Genomic DNA, 19,086 nt, shown 5'->3' with positions numbered 1-19,086 from the left:
GAGGCAACCGTGTAGTATCACTTCGTGCACTGTTGGTGATTCAACGAGAAATGGATTAACTTCGATTTGTAGCTGCGGAAAGATGTCAGCTTTGAGGATGGCAAGAACTCCAAAGAATATTGGTAAAAATTTTGGGTACAATCTGTTTTTATTTGTGTGCTAATAATAAATTGGTTTCAAAATTTTTGGTTTATTGATTTACAAAGTGGTGGTTCCAATAATGTGGGCTGCAACTTTTTCAAATGGTAGTGTTGATGAAAAGGATGTCATCATCATGACACAAATGAGGCAGATTAATGATTTGGATAAGTCATTGAAGGTTGCTGAGAGGAGGCTGCAATTAGTAATAGGGTTCACTTGTGTTGTTATTGTATTATTTGTACTGTTATTGTGTGTAATCTTTTAAAGTTCAAACTGTTGTGTACTATTATTAAATGAAGAAATGAATTAGTTTGATTATGTTGATATTAGTCCCAGCATGTTCAAAATGACATCTTAATATGAGCATTGAAGTAAGTGATATTGATATAAGCTTGGAAAAAATTAAATTGATCTAAGTCTGGAAGAAATTAAATTCATAACGTTAATTCATCCTCATCAAAATGCACTACATCAATGTTTGTCAAAAGTGAAATTGAACGAAGTTTAAGGAAAGTCAAAATGCAGTACATCAATAAAAAATTCTACATCAGAAATTCCAAAAAATAACTAAGACGTTTGTAGCTATTATCATGGCCTCCTCCTAATCTGTAATTTCATCCTAAACTGCTGAGATGGTTCTTTTGGTGTTGGTAATGGTGTTGTTTGACTCTCCACTTCACTCCTTCATTCCTTGGTGGTTGAGTTGTTTGAGTTTCAGTCGTTGGTGCATTCTCAGCAGTTTCAGCAGTTGATGCATTCTCAGCAGTTGGTGCATTCTCAACAGTTTGGGCATCTGGTGCAGTCTCAACAGGTGTTGCAGTCTGCTCATCCACCGACTTATCTGTATCTGGGAAATTGTTCTTGTTATGTCCAATCTGACGGCATATGCTAAATTTTTTTTATGACCTCTTTTTATGACCTCTTTTTTTGGGTATTCCTGGTAAGATCCTCTTATGTAGTGCATGGACATCAGGGTAGGGAGTTCTTTCTCATAAGACTTCACCATTGACTGGAAAGATGATGGATTGATATATTTCTTCGTAGATGGATCTCCCGAAGTCCTTAACATTGACATTGATGAAATTCATTGCTGTAATAGCATGGCAGCAAGGGATATTCATCATTCCTTACCAAAACTCTAACTCACTTATTTATCCCCAAATATCTAATTACTACACTTGTACAGTACACGTAACACACCCTAATACAAATTGTGCCACCTGTACAATGCTCCGTTAATGATTTAAACGGCGTTACAGATAAGGACTAAATAAAACACAAATTGTGAAAATGAGGATCATTTGAAACATTCAGTAAAAATGAGGACCATTTTAAACATTCTGTCAAAATAGGACCATCCGCAACAAACACTACGAAAATGAGGACCAAAAAGGTATTTAAGCCAAAAATATATATATAAACATTGGTTTTGAATAGATTATATTTTATTAAATGGATTTTAAAAAATATTAATTTCTTTGTAAACTATCATTTATTACTATTTAAATAAACTATTTGGACTTTGTTTAAAATTTGTAAATATTATTTATCGTGTTTTTATTTAAAATCATAGTTAAAATATGTTGTTAAATATTTATTTTTATTTTTTATTTTTTATAAATATTCATGAATATGAAAAAAGCCAACCATATCCGCATAATAAATATCTGCACAAATATAAAAACAAATACGAAATAAATATTTATGGTATAAACCGGTCGTTGTCATTCCTAAAACAACAAGTATTCCTATTCATACAACTATTCCTATTCATATGGAGGAGGTGTAGTTAGCAATAATCTATTCCTATTCATACAATTATTCCTATTCATATGGAGGAGGTGTAGTTAGCAATAATGGATGTACGGGAAGTAAAACCACTAGAAATAAACGAAACAGATTTATAGGATACAATCCAAAATTGATAGATTCATAAGAAATTTTTTTCAAAGATAATAGTATTTAATTGAAACACATGTATGAGTTAAAGTTTATCAATCAATGTATGACATCTAAAATTTAAAATTAATTTAATTCATATCATTTAAACTTTAGAAAAAAAAGAGAGAAAAAGAAAGCACTATTTTCAATTTTTATTTTCTTAAAATTATAATTTAAATTAATATATCCCTGTTAGTTCTATATGAGATGAAGTCAAATTATTTTATTCATTTGGGTTAAATATGTTTTTTGTCCTTAAAGTTTCAATGAAATTTGGAATTAGTCTATCTTTAAAAATTTTGACAAATTTAGTTATTCATCTTTAAAAATGCGTGAATTTAGTCATTTTAACCAAATTTTGTTAAGTTTATCCGACGTTTTAAGCGCATTTCATGATAATATTTGAATTATTTACACTGTTTGACACATTTTCGCTTAAATGTTAACTCAAATATTATTATAAGATGCGTTTAAAATGTCAAATAAACTTAACACAATTTGATAAGAATGACTAAATCTTCGCATTTTTAAAAATAAAGGACTAAATTGATATAAAGTTTTGAAGAGAAACTAATTCCAAAATTCACTTAAACTTGAAGAACTAAAAACATATTTAACCCTTAAAATATTTAGCAGACAAATATACAAGATTTTGAATTAAGTGAGCAAGAAGCAAATATTGTTTATTGAATTATTGAATAATTATATTTTGACACGTAATTTTTTTTTTACAAATACAAAAGTTTAATTTTTGTGATTATTTTACATTGTAAAATAATATAATGTATGTTATTTTATTTTTGCAACATGTAGGGCTAGGTTCGAACAAAAAAACTGTGCAAAAAGTGTTTGTTATGAAAGTACAAATGCAAACAAAGAAGAGAGTGGAAGAGATTGATAATAGAAGCTCCATGATCGAAAAGGTGGACCAAGATGAACTTGGTGATGGAGACTCCGAATGCCACATGCGTGCAAGTATTTATTACACTTATTCTTATTTACTTATTTATTATTATTATTATTATAACATTATTATCAAATATGATTGATTAGTCTTTAACAAATTATCGATCTGCTTTGATTAAAATAATTACAAATAATAATTTCTTCTTTCTTTCAAAAACCGTGACGTGATTAGGCTGCTTTGAAGCGTACAAGCAATTGTATATTAAATTTGAAAAATATTTGTCTTTTATGTATTTTTCTTTCATATCAACACTTGTGTCACACTACCCACATAAGATATGACCTATACTTCCTTTGGGTGTAAATACCTAAAATTATAATAAAGTAAAGTAAGATTCAATACTATGAGAAAAACCATATTTTTTTTCTTCTTTTTTTCACTTGTTAATAAAAGTAAGGAGATCAGATCAAAAAATTATTAAAAGAAAAATAAGTACGAGATACTTTCAATCTTTTTATTTCCGTGTATTTAAAGTATAATTTCAAAATTAGAAATATTTGTAAACAAAAAAATGAAATTATCATTCCTACGTATGCTCTCTCGTCTATTTTTCATCACATTTTCCTTGGTCACTTTCAATTTTATCATGAATATTACACACATTTTATATCCATTATTTTATTTTTTTAATCTCTATCCAAATATCCCTGAAAGTAAATTATGAAGTTGTGCATATAATGTAAAAGAAAAAAAAAATCTTTTCTAATTTGGTCTCTTTCTTCTTCTAGTTATACCATACAACATGACTTTTTTCAAGCAAATACCCTCCATTCCAAAAACAGAAGTTTATAATTTTTATTTTAACTTTCTACAAAATAGTAGAAAAAAAAAAGTATTTTAAAGGAAAAATGATAATTTAACAAAAAAAAATTGAAAAATGACAAACTTTATCTTTAAATAAAAATAAGTATTACTTTATTATTTTATTTTTAATAAAAATAAAAAATTAACTTATTTAATTATATTTATAAAAATTTTGTTAAATTTGTCAAAATAAAAATTTATCAAAAAATAATGTTGCATTTAAAAATCATAAAAAAACAGCTATGTCTCGAAAAAGAGGGAAAAAAAATAAAACATTAAACCGAATGTTTCTACTGTTGGAATGCTAAAACTAACATTTCATATCTCACTTCAATCATCATCATTCTTCACTCAACATTCATGATCGTGATTCTTCGTCCTTATTACCTCACCATTTCACTACTTATTCTCACTTCACCAAACTCATTCTTCACTAATCCCCATAACAAAATGAGACAAACTTTTTCAATCCCCTTCACAACTCTCCTCCTCGCCACCGTCACACTCCCGCCGCCGTCTGCCGTCGTCTCCGCCGCCTCCGGCCAGTGGCAGCTTCTCCAGAAAAGCATCGGCATTGTTGCCATGCACATGCAACTCCTCCACACCGACACTGTCCTCATCTTCGACCGCACCGACTTCGGCCTCTCCAACCTCTCCCTCCCCGGCGGCCGCTGCCGCCACGACCCTAACGAAAAGGTCGTCAAAACAGACTGCACCGCCCACTCCGTCGAATACAACGTCGCCAACAACACCTTCCGCGCGCTTTTCCTTCAAACAAACATATGGTGCTCCTCCGCCTCCGTCGCCGCCGACGGAACGCTGGTTCAAACCGGCGGCTTCAACGACGGCGAAAGGACCGTGCGAACATTCTTCCCTTGCCCCACCTGCGACTGGAAAGAAATCCCCGGCGGCCTCGCCGCGCGCCGCTGGTACGCCACCAACCAAAAACTCCCGGACGGGCGGCAGATCATCATCGGCGGCAGAAGAGAATTCAACTACGAGTTTTACCCGAAAAGCCACGCCACAGCCAAAAACATCTACTCCTTACCCTTCCTCGTTCAAACCAGAGATCCTTACGAAGAACTCAACCTCTACCCCTTCGTTTTCCTCAACGTAGATGGCACCCTCTTCATCTTCGCCAACAACAAAGCCATTCTCTTAGACTACACCAAAAACGCCGTCGTTAAAACGTTCCCCAACATTCCCGGTAACGACCCCAGGTGCTACCCTAGCACCGGTTCCGCTGTTCTCTTACCCTTACGTAGTAAAAACCCACACTTTTCTTTTGCCGAAGCTGAGGTTGTAATCTGTGGCGGAGCCCCGAGAGGGGCTTATAATCAAGCCAAAAAAAATCGTAAATTTATCAGAGCTTTGACCACCTGTGCCCGGATTAAAATAACCGACCCGAATCCAACCTGGGCCGTGGAGACAATGCCCGGAGGTAAAGGTAGAGTCATGGGCGATATGATTCTCCTTCCAAACGGCAACGTTTTGATCATTAACGGTGCAGGTTCCGGGAGCGCTGGCTGGGAATTCGGGCGCGACCCGGTTCTAGCTCCGTTACTTTATTACCCGGATAGGAAACCCGGGTCGAGGTTCGAGATTCTTAACGCCAGCAATATTCCTCGAATGTATCACTCAAGTGCGATTTTGGTTCGTGATGGAAGGGTTCTGGTTGCGGGGAGTAACCCTCACGTGGGGTACAATTTCTCGCACGTGACTTTCCCCACCGAGCTTAGTGTTGAAGCGTTTTCGCCGCCGTATTTGGAAGCGGCGTTTCAGAACGTGCGTCCGAGAATCGTTGGTCCGGTGTCGGGGACGAGGGTGGCCTATGGGCAGATAGTGAAGGTTCGGGTCGCCGTGGCGGGCAATCCTTTGGTTCGGAGTTTGGTGCGGGTGACGGTGCTGGCGCCGCCTTTCAACACGCACTCGTTTTCGATGAATCAGAGGATGCTGGTTCTGGAACCTAGAAACGTGACAAACGTTGATGGACCAACAACGTTTGAGATTGAGGTGACAACACCGGGTTCACCCGTTCTTGCACCACCCGGTTTTTATCTACTGTTTGTGGTCCACCAAGAAATTCCAAGCGAAGGAATTTGGATCCAGATACTTTAATCTTTATCTCAACAAAACCCTAATTTAAAAAAAAGAAAAAGAAATTCATACTTATAAAACCTTATACTATTCATGTCTATAGTTTCTAGGGATATAACTATAACATCCTAGTTGCATGTGGATAGAAGGATTTGGTATGGTCGCTGGAAAATGTCCGTGACTAAATATAAAGATAGTCTTTAAATTTCAGTGCAATGTAATCAATAAATATTAAAGTATTATTGTTTTAATAGACATATTATGTTCCTTCTGTGGATCGATGATAAAGTACATTTTTTTTTTAAATATTATATATACTGTGTTGAATGACGTATTTTAAAAGACAAAGATAATGCATAATCTGTGCATGTTTGACATTGAAGATCACGCCCAGTGGGTTTGAGTTTGAAGCAGAACAATTGCAGTCATGTGATGCTGTAAACAGAACGCTAAAAATGACAGCGACAAAGTGGGTAGAAGCATATATGTTGCAATAAGAAATCAAAAATACAAATTTCTTCATGTAAGTAAAAGCACGAAACATGTCTCGAATTTAGATTTTCTTTTGGATTCTTTTGTGTTGTTTTGTAGTGTATCTTTATAATATATTAATTAATATTAATTTTTTGACGTTTTAAAATATATTAAAAAATATTTAAAATATCAACACAATATATTTTGGAAAATGGTTGTTTGAGATCATTTGATAACTATTTGATAACTTGTATAAAGATAAATTAGTCTTAACAAAAATTAACTTTTATAATTTTAGAAAAAAGAGAAAGTAAATAGTTATGAGGGATAATGTCAAATGATAATAACGAAAAAAATGATGTCAAAATACCAATATTCCTGTATTTTTAATGTTCATTAGAAAACAGCACAAAAAAATTCAGTAGAAACAAAATTAGCAAAGAATGTAGATTTGGAATTTGTGGTGTGTTTATTTTCAGGTTTGAGATCTGAATCGAGTTAACAAAATCTTGAAAGTTGAACCTCTTTGTCTATAAAATGTATTTACGTTTCCATTTAATGGTAAAATGTATAAAATGGAAGTTACATTAATAGTAACACAATACATACTTTTATATATTCGTTACATTTATCTTCTTTAACTTAAATCCAAACATAGTAGTTGTTTATGAAAAAATATAATGAAATATCAGTACATATAAATTCCAAAAGAAAAAATAAATAAAAATTTTATAGTTGATTGAAATAAAAAGAAATTATAAATTTGAGGATGTATTTTTTATTTAATAACTAATTTAGAGGTGAGATTTCCTAAAATTTGATCATTTTTATTTGCATTTCTAAAACTTGTTAATTAATCATAATTTTTGTGTTTGTTTAATTATGCAAAGAAAAACTAAATTCACTTACAACAAGACTGAATTATCTGAGATATTCATATGCTAGATTAACAATTTACACGTATAAGGTGTCTTTTAAAAGAAATTATTTTTTCTCAGCAAAATTTAAAGGAAATTTTTAATCATCTTATAAGACATTCTATAATTTTTACATGATTTGTAATATATATTATATTTATTCCTATTAAACATATGAGTATTTATGCTTTATATCAAGGAAATGTAAGAGTTTTATTAAAAAAAACAACAATTAACAATGAAATTTAATTTTTATTTATTGAAAAAATCAACTATGTTAAATATTTCTATTATAATTATATTAAAAGTACGTTATATTAAAGAGTTATTCAAATTAGCTTTAACAGTAATTTAAATCTCTAAATATCCCTATTCTACTATTTCAATTATACACCCAATTAAACAATGAAAATGCTCTCAAATTCAGGTTAATGAAAATGTACTTTATTAAAATTTGGAAAGTGTTGCTGCCTAAATAAATCTATTAGATCTAAATCAATTAGATCAATCGTGTATCTGGACTTTTGTGATTAAAAGAAGCTTAATTTGATTAAATAAAAAATAAATAACAAACTGAATCAGAGAAATGTACACAATCCTCTTTGTTCTTACACTGGAAATGTTATTATTTTTTATTTACAATAACCTCGTTTAATAAATTCAAAACCTGTTTATATTTAGTGAGTTTGGTTAATCAAAATTATCTTTTATCAATTATCATATCCAACGAAGAAGGGGTGACATAAACTAATTAAAGGGTAAAATATGTTTTCGGTCACTCAAATTTCAGTAAAATTTGGAATTAGTTCTTCTTCAAAATTTTTGACCAATTTAGTCATTCATTTTTAAAAATACGTGAATTTAGTCTTTTTAACCAAATTTTGTTAAGTTGATATGACGTTTCAAGTGCATTTCATGATAGTATTTGAATTGTTTACACCGTATGACACATTTTCACTTTAATGTTAACTCAAATATTATCATCATAAAATGTGTTTAAAATGTTAAATAAATTTAACAAAATTTTGTAAGAATGACTAAACCCACACATTTCTAAAGATGAAGGATTAAATTAGTATAAAGTTTTGAAGAGAGACTAATTCCAAAAGTCACTAAAACTTGAGGGACAAAAAACATATTTAATCCCTAATTAAAAAATATTTACAATAATCCAGTCATTGTTCGATATTTTAAACATATTATCGAGCACGATTTATCATGAAATTTTGAATAAAAAAATAATTTAATCCTTTATGATAAATCTTTCTGGAAAATCTCTAAGTTTAGGTTTAATATTGAGTAAAGTTTACAATCATATAATAAACACATTATATTCAAATTTTGGGTTATAAGTAGTTTTGTACATCTCTGGAGGTGGCAATGAATTTTTGTGTGTTGTCCTTTATTATCTATTGAACATAAAAAATATATTATGTTGGTACTTTAACAATATTTTTAATATAATTTAAAATTTTAAAATTAGGGTAATCTTTAAAGACACATTAAGAAACGTTACAGAAAAAACTCAACAGAAAATCCAAATTCATAATAATCACTCCTATATCAATCAACAGTATTAAGATATCAATTTTTGTTATACATGGGAGACCTACCTGACCTACCTCTACCTATGAAAGGAGAACTCTCTCGCGAAGTATACACTTTCATTCTTTCTCTTCCCTTACATCTAAATTAAAAAACCTATTTGTATTTTTAATGACTTGAGTGTCGAAAGATCTTCCGCAGGTGAATCATCCTCTATGCATAGATAGTTAGTTTCACAAATCCTTAATATTTGAAAGATCCGAACTCTTTTTGAAAAAAACGGGTGTCAATCTGTTATGTAGGTTAAACTAGAGGTAAGATTCTCTACTGGTTTTTTTGGTGCTATTTTCTGCTGAGCATTAAAAATACATTGTGTTAGTATTTTAAATAAATTTTTAATATATTTTAAAATGTCAAAATTAGTAATAATAAATGTAATATGAAGTCATAATAGAAGAACTGTACAAAAAGAATTCTGTAGAGAATCCAAATTCGTTAAACTCATATTTTGTTGTTGATATCAGTGATATCATGGTGATAAATATTGAAAGGAGAGTTGTTGAGGTCTACCTATCCCCTAATATTAATGACATACCTAAGTTAGTTACAACTACATACAATGTTCCTTATACACTTTAGGGATGCAACAATTGATGAAGCATTTGATCGGAAGTTTCTTTATTTCCAAAAGTAAAACAAAAGTGGTATCATATATGATATGGTTTGTAAGAGTGTATGAATCCTTTATCATTTTGCTTATACCGTGAAAATTCCAAACCATTTATCTCCAAATACTATCTGTTTGAGTTTGTTTTGAAATTTTCATGATATCAATAATTAGAAAACCTTATCTCAATGCATGGAGTTTCTCAGAAATCAATTCCAAATTCCAAAAGAACAGACACTGACACCAACAAATTTCAAAGATAGATTGAGTGCATTACTCAATAAAGAGCAAACTGTGTCAGACTCATTTCTCTCTTTAAGAATAAAGATCCACAATATAATATCATAAAATTGTTACAAGGATTGTCTTTTTGTTAAATTTTAGTTCGTCTTTTTCTATTTTAGATTGGATGATGGAAAATAAGAGGGTGAAAAACAAACGTAAATGAAGAAAATTGTAGTAAAATATGGCATTATTTGTATTAGGTAAAAAATGGAAAAAAAACACAATTATCATGTTTATAAATGTATGGATTGATTTAAAAAAGAAAACATATTTTATGTAATACTACAAAAAAATTCCCATTAAATATCAATTTTAAAAATAAAAATTAGTTAGTCAATGTAGTGACAAATTTATATATCAATTTATAAAATTAAAAATTATTAGTTACTAAAGTAATTACAATTATAAATAAGAAATTATAATTGGTCACTAATTAATTAGAGACTAATTTAAAAATTAATTTATTTTTGTAGTTAAAACTTAGGTAGCTAATTTTTAGTGATTAATTTTCTTTGATAGATATAATTATCATAGCTAATTTTTAACAATCAATTTAGTAATCAATTATAACTTTTTATTTATAATAGTAACTACTTTAGTAACCAGTAACTTTTATTTTTATAAATTATTTAGATTGATCATTATAATTATTAATAATTATTAATCATTAAAATTAATTATTATTTAAAAAATTTCTTGTAATAACTTCTTATAAAATAATTATGCAATCTAAAATGAAGGTAAATTAAATATTAGTACTTCAACCACTTATTTTGAATTCAAATTCAGTTAGAATTTTATAGTACAAAAGTAAATGATTAATTGTAGTTAGCTTAGTTAATTGATTAATCTTGTCTGAACTAAAATAATTTACATAATTGATTATGATAATGACACAAGTATCAAGTTTATAAATTGATTATGATAATGACACAATTATCAAGTTTATAACCGTATGGGTTGATTTAAAAAAGAAAAACATGTTCTATCTATCTTTTTATAAAAAAATTATATAATAAAAAAATTAGGCTAAATTAAATATTAGTACTTCAGCCACTTCTTTTGAATTCAAATTCAGTTACAATTTTATAGTACAAAAAGTAAATGATTAATTGTATTTAGCTTAGTTAACTGATTAATTTTGTGTAAACTCAAATAAGTTACATAATTGATTATATAATGACACAATTATCAAGTTTATAAAAGTATGGGTTGATTTAAAAAAGAAAAACATATTCTATCTAGCTTTTTATAAAAAAATTATTAGTACTTAGACCATTTCTTTTGAATTCAAATTCAGTTACAATTTTATAGTACAAAAAGTAAATGATTAATTGTATTTAGCTTAGCTAATTAACTCAATACTTTACATAATTGATTATGATAATGACACAATTTTCAAGTTTATAAATGTATGGATTGAGTTAATTGATTAATTTTTTCTAAACTCAAATAATTTACATAATGATTATGATAACGCAATTATCAGGTTTATAAATGCATGGATCAATTAAAAAAAGAAAGAAAAAACAAATGTTAGTTAGCTTTTTTTGTAAAATAATTATACAATCTAAATTAGGTTAAATTAAATAGTAGTACTTAAACCACTTCTTTTGAATTCAAATTCAGATCATATCAAAAAAGGTAAATAATTAATTATATTTAGTTTAGTTAATTTGATTAATTTTTTCTAAACTCATAATTTAAATACTTGATTATGACAATAACATAATTGATCATGATATACTGTATGAAAACAATGTTTTCGGTTAATATTATTGATTAAAAACCATGCATATACTGTATTTCATAAACAATGTATGAAAATTATGGTTGTCCTGTGAAAAATTCAAAACCTTAATCTTTAAAAATAATAATATAATTGATTATGTATGTCTAAATAACCTCTCAATTATTCTACAAGCAACTTTCCTTAAATTTGAAGGAAGCAAATTGCTTAGTGCAAATTACTGTCCATCATCACTCTCTCCAACATTGCACCCACGGATTCAAACAAAGGCTTAAAAGTGTGAAACACAGATATAATTTAACTCTTGAAACACTAAAAGATTCTGTTTTTTATATTATGGGATATAAGAGATTATTTTTGTTTTCACAATATAGTTGAAATCGAAAAAGATAGTGCTGCTTTTGTGACAGTTGAGTTTGTCTGAATATTGATTCACGGGTGCATCATATAAAAACTGATTCACTTCACGGGTCACATTTCATTCACGGGTCTTGCTCATTTCTCTTTTTATTCTCTAAAAACCCATAGCTTTTACAACACACCCAAAACTTGTTCATCCCATTTTAAATTCACCCTATATGTTCTCGTCAGAGCAAGCAAATGGGCTAAGCTAATAATCTGTAGGCCCGTTTTCCTTTTCCCTTTCCCTTTCAAAATTAAATACAATACAACAAAATTATTACACAATTTTCCATCTTTCTTTCACGCAGTTTAAATCCACAATCTAAAATTAATTAAGTAAATGCGTTTCTTTTACATTAATTAGTTATTTATATTAAACATAAAAATAGTTCAACACATTTAGCAATATAAGGGATTTAAAAACAGTAACGACTTCATTGTTCGATAATATTTTCCATCATTGAAACAAAAAACACCTTTAATTACCGAATATGAATAATAGAATTTCACCAAAGTAATTTTTAATTTCACGAAAAAAAATGGACTATAAAAGTCCACACAAAACCATGCTGATCTATTTTATAAAATCATGCTAAACAAAAATTAGATCAAGAAGAAACCAATCTGAATTTTAGGTAGAATACAACAATAGGAGTAAATTACGATTAAATAAATGAGTATCTCGGTATATAATCTCAAATTAGTGTCTATAATAAAAACTAAATGATATCATTTGTTTATATAAAGACGAATTTCACCATATAATCAGAAAACTTTTTTGAACCCACTTAAATTGCAAAAAAATCAGTAACTAGAAAGATTTTATTCTCAATCAAACACCATACCAAATCAGTAATGTTTTCTAATAGCGAGATTCTATTACTCAAATATCAGTCTTTGGGATGTAGAAATGCTAAGAACTAGTTCATATATTCTATCTTTTGTACATCACATAAGAAATCTCGGATAAAACTAAAACCCTAAAAGCAAGAAATATATTGCGAAACAAAGAAATACAAATGCTTCATAGAATTGGTCTAAGCACGTTCTCCACGGATACGACGCGCCAGTTGAATATCTTTGGGCATGATGGTAACCCTCTTGGCGTGGATTGCACACAAATTGGTGTCCTCAAACAAACCAACCAAATACGCCTCAGCAGCTTCCTGAAGAGCAAGAACGGCGTGGCTCTGGAACCTCAAATCAGTCTGTCAAACACAAAACCAAAACACAGTCAATTTCAGGAAAACATCAAAAAGGGAGAAAGTACGAACAATTTGAGCTTTTGAAAATATAACAAACCTTGAAATCTTGGGCTATTTCACGAACAAGGCGCTGGAATGGAAGTTTACGGATAAGCAGCTCTGTGCTCTTCTGGTATTTTCGGATCTCACTGAAATCAATAAACGAACAGATTAACATTACTGAAAAAACATATACTGGGGACAAATACGATGATTAAGAACGAGAATTACCGAAGAGCGACGGTTCCAGGGCGATAACGATGAGGCTTCTTCACTCCACCGGTAGTCGGTGCAGATTTCCTTGCAGCCTACAAGAAAATCATAAATCAATCATTAAATACCCTTCAAAATCTTAAAATTAGTTAATCGGAAAAACAAATTCTCGAAAACACTTTGTCAGTTGACAAGAATACCCAATTGAATCCGAAAAACGTCATCAACAGAAACCTAACATAGGAAAAACCCTAAATTACACTTGAATTTGGAAAACTCCCATTGTTTATCAACAGCAATATGAAATTCAACTTGAAAAACTTCAAAATCTGAAACCCTAGCGTAGGAAAAACTTGAATTTGAAAAACCCTATGTTTATCAGCAGGAAAATGCAATTGAATTAAAAAAAAACTTCGGAATCAGAAACCCCAGCATAGGAAACCCGTAAATTGCACATGAATTTGAAAAAACCCTTTGTTTGTCAACAGGGAATATCAATTGGATAAGAAAAACTTCACAATCAGAAACCCTAGCATAGGAAAACCCTAAATTGCACTTGAATTTGAAAACCCCTTCGTTTGTGAACAGGAATATGCACTTGACTATGAAAAACGTCAAATTAAAAAGCCCTAGCATAAAGAAACCCTAGATTGCATTTGAATTTCAAAAACTGTCCGCTAAAGAACAAGAATATGCAATTGACTTCGAAAAATACATCACAATCAGATGAAATCGAATACCTTGGTGGCGAGCTGCTTCCTTGGTGCCTTTCCACCGGTGGACTTACGGGCGGTTTGCTTGGTACGAGCCATCGGAGAAGAGAGAAAAGGGAAAAGAGAAGATTGGTCTTTCGATTACGCAAACGAATAATGTCTGAGATACGAAAGTTAGAGAGGAGATTTATGTATTTATATAAGAATGTGTAATACGAGGGTTAGGTCGGTTTAATTAGAGATAAGCGAGCGTGGACTTTGAATATTTTTAACTATTAATGATCGCGATCCGTGTGCTCGTTTCTCATTGGTTGGATTGTGAAGAGAGGATTGCCAGCGTGGACAATTTGTGTTTCTTTCGTCAAAACTTTCGCTTCGCTAAATCTATAGGCCCCATGACGTTTTATGTTACCCTTAGATTTACCCAAAAAAACACAAACTATAATATTAAAATATGAAAAATACACTTTGAAATCTTTAAACTTAAGCTTTGTTTAGAAAATATTAGTTTATGGTTAACAAATTTCAATCTTATGAAGTTCTAAGTTAACAGAATTCTTTATAAGATCAGAACAATTTAGTAAAACTGATTACAAATTAATTTATTACTACAAAATTGCACACACAACAAAAATATAGCAACATAAATTTTATTATATATTAAAAAAATTATATATTCTAAACAAAAATATAGTATTATATAATTATAATTTGAGATTTAAAAGAAAATAATTATTTTTTCTAGATTTTTTAAAATTTTATCTACTTTTTTACAAGATTTATATATGTGTCTATGTGTCTCAACATAAAAAGTGTGTTGGAGATATTGCATCATACATAAAGATGAATACAATTCGGCCAAAAAGTTAGTTACAGTTATAACAAGTTCGTTCCACTTGCCAATCAAACTTTATAACTTGTGTGTGTATATTAACTAAATAATATTAACAAACATATTTGTGTGTGTATATTAACACAATATATAGTCAAACATCAAAAAGTTTGATTATCATTTTATACCATATATCGACAAAATATATGGTTAGTCTAGTTAAATATTATATTAGTGTTATTGTTATGATGATTTATCATGAATATTGTAAATTTCTATTATCTTTATTTTATAACTTTTTGTAAGTTTAGTTTGGCTTAAAACTCACTTTTTGATATCATATCACGATCTTATGAAACATATCACAGGGAGGTTTATTGTTTTTTGGACATATCATGTCTCATTATGAGACCACTATTTCTATTTCTACCCATTAATCTTCAGTCACACGCTTGATATGTATATGACTCAACAAAAAGGGGTATGTTGGAAATCCCACACAAATTAAAGATACCGCAAATTTGCAAATTATCTGCAAATCTCACCCTACAAACAAGATTTGTAAAATTTAGTTAGACTTAAAATTCACTTATTTTGATAGTTGAATGTAAGCAAGCAAACACAATTAACCATTTAAGTTTTATCTTGAACAAACAATAAATATTTTTTGTTTAACATGTGCAAACCTTAAGCATTTTACATTACACGTTAAATTTTAATAAATATTTATTTTTTCCTTGTAAGATTATACTCTCCAATTTTTGTCAAGAAGACGATGTAATGTCTTATTAACACCAAAATCTCTTTAAGAACATGTTAAGTCCAATATTTTTACATTTATACGGGCAGGTACACAGACTAAGAGGTCGTGAAAGTTTTCAATATTCTAATTTCATCCAACTAAAAAGAATTGTATGGTAATGTTTGTGGGTAGTAATATGATTTCATGTTGTTTGAAATGCATTGTGATTTAAATACTAATTTGGTCTCTATTTTTATATAGTTTATTCAATTTGGTTTTCATTAGAGCATTCGATAGGTTCACAATTTTCGTTAATTTTCTTCAATTTAGTCATTTTCGCTAACATCGTCCAAATAATTAATTGTAACGTTACAATGTGACATGTTACTATTATGTGACATTTGCGCAACCTAAGCAAAATTTGCACATTTCTTGTGCTTTTGGACATTCCTGCATTCTTTCCAATTTATTCTTTTTTGTGCTAAAGGCATAATCCCGAATTGTTAAAATTGAGGAACAAAACAAAAATTACAATTTGTGTATGAAAATTCTGGAGGTGAATGGGGTTTCGATTATGGAGGTGAGGAAGGTGATGAGGATGAAGGTGAGGAAGATGGTGATATGTGAAGGTGAGCGTGTGATGAAGGAACGAAGGAGATAAGTGTCACGTAATATAATGAAATACGGTGTACACTCACCATTAATTATTTAGACATTGTTAGAAAAATGACTAAATTGAACAAAATTGATGAAAACTATGACCTGGTTGAACACAGACAATAAATAATGACTAAATTGAACAACCTTGATCAAAATGAAAACTAAATTAATATTTAAGCATTGAATTATTAACGTAACAATTACTTAGCAATAATTGCTAAGTTTTAAATATTGAAAATCTCATAAAACATGACATTCATGTTTAGATGGTGTTAGAAAAATAACTAAATTGAGCAAAATTCATGAAAACTATGACCTGGTCGAACACCGAGAAACATAATAACTAAATTGAACATTGAACAACCTTAATCAAAATGAAGAGTAGATTAATATATAAACATTGAATTATTAACGTAACAATTACTTAGCGATAATTGCTGAGTTTTAAATATTGAAAACCTTATAAAACGTGAGATATATAAATTTCACTAAAGGAGACCATGAGTCATTTGTATTACAATAGTTAAAATAATTAAATTAAGTCAACATACATTAATTACACAACATACTCATACATATACTCATACAGTGACTAAAATATAAATATTTAAAATGTTAATTTTTGAGAGATAAAACTCAAATGATCATAAAATTTAAAAATGTAAAAAAATGATAACATTTATCATAATTTTTTTACTTGTTCATTTGTTATCAATTAATAGTTTTATTACTAAGTTTTTAATATAATATTAAAAAAACCTAGTTTAAAAATTCAATTTAAATATCTAATAGTAAATATTTTCGACCATCCAAATTTGAAGAACTTATAATATTTTAAATTATGCGTCTTTGCCAAAAATAAAAAATATATTTTACTTGATAAAAAATATATTTTTCTATAGTGATTAATCAAGACAAAATTAAATAAAATGACATATAAATTTCTTACGCACAATATAATTATTTATATTAAAATAAATAATAAAAATATTAGATTTTATTTAATTATTGAAAAGATTAATAATTTAAAGAAACAAAGAATAATTTATTAGATATATGTGATATTTTCATAATTATAATTAATTAAGTCCGATATTTATTTTTGTTATATAAGTGATAATAATAAAATCGATTATTTTGGTTTTTCCAATATCAGTAGTTAAGATCCGTCAATATACTCACATTATCATGTGGTTTATAAGAATAATAAATTTTCGTATCTGTTTTGAAAACAAAAATTTTCTCTATAAAAAACCATCAAAATTTATTAAGGTGTGGGCCTTTTGAATTTCCTACATCAAAAAGTGCAAAGAGAGTTTAAGAATAATGAGATTTACAAAAAAATTAAAAATATCTTATAATTATAATAAATTGTTATTATATCTATCACCATTTTAAATATATCATGATATCAAATAGTATACAATATTATGAAATTAAATCTATAAATAAAAAGTATTTAACGTAATTATAAAGTATCTATAATTATTTTATAAAATATTATAAACAATGTAATTTAATAATAACTCATAATTTACTTAAATATGATTTCATATTATAATTACTATTGTAGTAATAATTTTATATTTTATGAAATATATCTGTATATGCAAATAAAACCAGTATCTGTTTAATTTAGTTTATAATTGATAATTATATATAAAAATTAAGGAATCTCTCATATTTAAACTCATAATTTATACTCATGAAAAAAGTAAGATATATACTTCGACTTTAATTTTTTAGACTAACATTGTTTAAAATCAATTTTTGTACCCATCTAGCAAAGTTTAGAAGTTTAATTTGTTAAATATAATATGAATATTTAATTTGTTAAATATATTAATTTGTTTAGACAAGGTACGAATATTTAAACACATAATTCATAACAAGTATTAAATAAGTATTTTTAATTAATATACGTAGGTATTTAATATGAATTTTATAATCATCCATCTATTTTATTTTAATATCGTTTCAAAAAGCAGGTGACAAAAAATAAAGTTATTAACAACAAATACTAGGAATCAAAGAATTCTTTAAAACTTTATTTGATATATATTTATAATAAAAATACATATTATAAACATATATTAAATAGTGTCTATACTTATGGATATAATTATGTCTATAAATACATTAAGATATCTAATAATTAAAAATAATAAAATACAAAATCACAATGATAATATCTTAACACCTCTATTCATAAAAAAATCAAAATGAAATTAATCAGGACAATTACATTATTTTTGATATTTTGTTTTTGTGAAAGAATGCTGATTGAGTTCAGATAAAAAGATTACTGTTTAATTTTATTTGCTCTAAGTAAGATATTTATCAGGACAATTTTAATTATAATCAGGACAATTTTATTTGCTCTAACTAATTGAGTTCTTTTGTGAAGAATTCTTTTGTGTAATATAATGGGATGCAAGGTTAAAAACCGTTCATCTTCAAATTGAGTTCTACTTTTTCAGGCTTGTGTTTTTTCCAATGTCTATGTAAAAAAGTTTAATTTTATTTATTTTTTATCCTAATTTTGTCTAAAATGTTAAATTGATTTGGGTCCCAAATTTTAAAATGTTAATGTAATTTGCCTTTAAATTTCTTAAAATTAAACAATAATTTTTTTATCTGAAATTATTAATATTACTTACGTATTGATTTAAATAACATAATCATTATACCA

The 19,086-nt window shown here is 28.4% G+C and overlaps 2 protein-coding genes across 2 annotated transcripts; one reads left to right on the top strand and one right to left on the bottom strand.

Annotated features, from left to right (window-relative positions):
• The first annotated feature begins 4,161 nt into the window (after window positions 1-4,161).
• Window positions 4,162-6,218, top strand: LOC114193818 (aldehyde oxidase GLOX1-like). Its single transcript, XM_028083762.1, has one exon. It carries the CDS (start codon window positions 4,214-4,216, stop codon window positions 5,969-5,971), a length of 1,758 nt encoding a protein of 585 aa, XP_027939563.1. The 5' UTR covers window positions 4,162-4,213; the 3' UTR covers window positions 5,972-6,218.
• Window positions 6,219-12,788: 6,570 nt separating this feature from the next.
• LOC114194728 (histone H3.3) lies at window positions 12,789-14,300 on the bottom strand. Its single transcript, XM_028085106.1, has 4 exons — window positions 14,188-14,300; window positions 13,466-13,542; window positions 13,293-13,383; window positions 12,789-13,198 (listed from the first exon to the last, which is right to left on the bottom strand). The coding sequence occupies exons 1-4, from the start codon at window positions 14,257-14,259 to the stop codon at window positions 13,028-13,030; spliced, it is 411 nt and encodes a 136-aa protein (XP_027940907.1). The 5' UTR covers window positions 14,260-14,300; the 3' UTR covers window positions 12,789-13,027.
• Window positions 14,301-19,086: the final 4,786 nt, after the last annotated feature.

Source organism: Vigna unguiculata, chromosome 8 (genome assembly GCF_004118075.2).
Source record: "Vigna unguiculata cultivar IT97K-499-35 chromosome 8, ASM411807v1, whole genome shotgun sequence".
Taxonomy (NCBI): domain Eukaryota; kingdom Viridiplantae; phylum Streptophyta; class Magnoliopsida; order Fabales; family Fabaceae; genus Vigna; species Vigna unguiculata.
The sequence above is the reverse complement of the archived record's forward strand: the minus strand, read 5'-3'. Positions and strand labels throughout refer to the sequence as shown.

Bases quoted from the DNA above. Each gene is read 5' to 3' on its own strand.
- LOC114193818 (XM_028083762.1), top strand. From the start codon at position 4,214: ATGATCGTGATTCTTCGTCCTTATTACCTCACCATTTCACTACTTATT.
- LOC114194728 (XM_028085106.1), bottom strand. From the start codon at position 14,259: ATGGCTCGTACCAAGCAAACCGCCCGTAAGTCCACCGGTGGAAAGGCA. The intron at 13,384-13,465 runs GTAATTCTCGTT...TATTGATTTCAG, and splicing joins CCTGGAACCGTCGCTCTTCG to TGAGATCCGAAAATACCAGA. The intron at 13,199-13,292 runs GTTTGTTATATT...TGTGTTTGACAG, and splicing joins AAATAGCCCAAGATTTCAAG to ACTGATTTGAGGTTCCAGAG.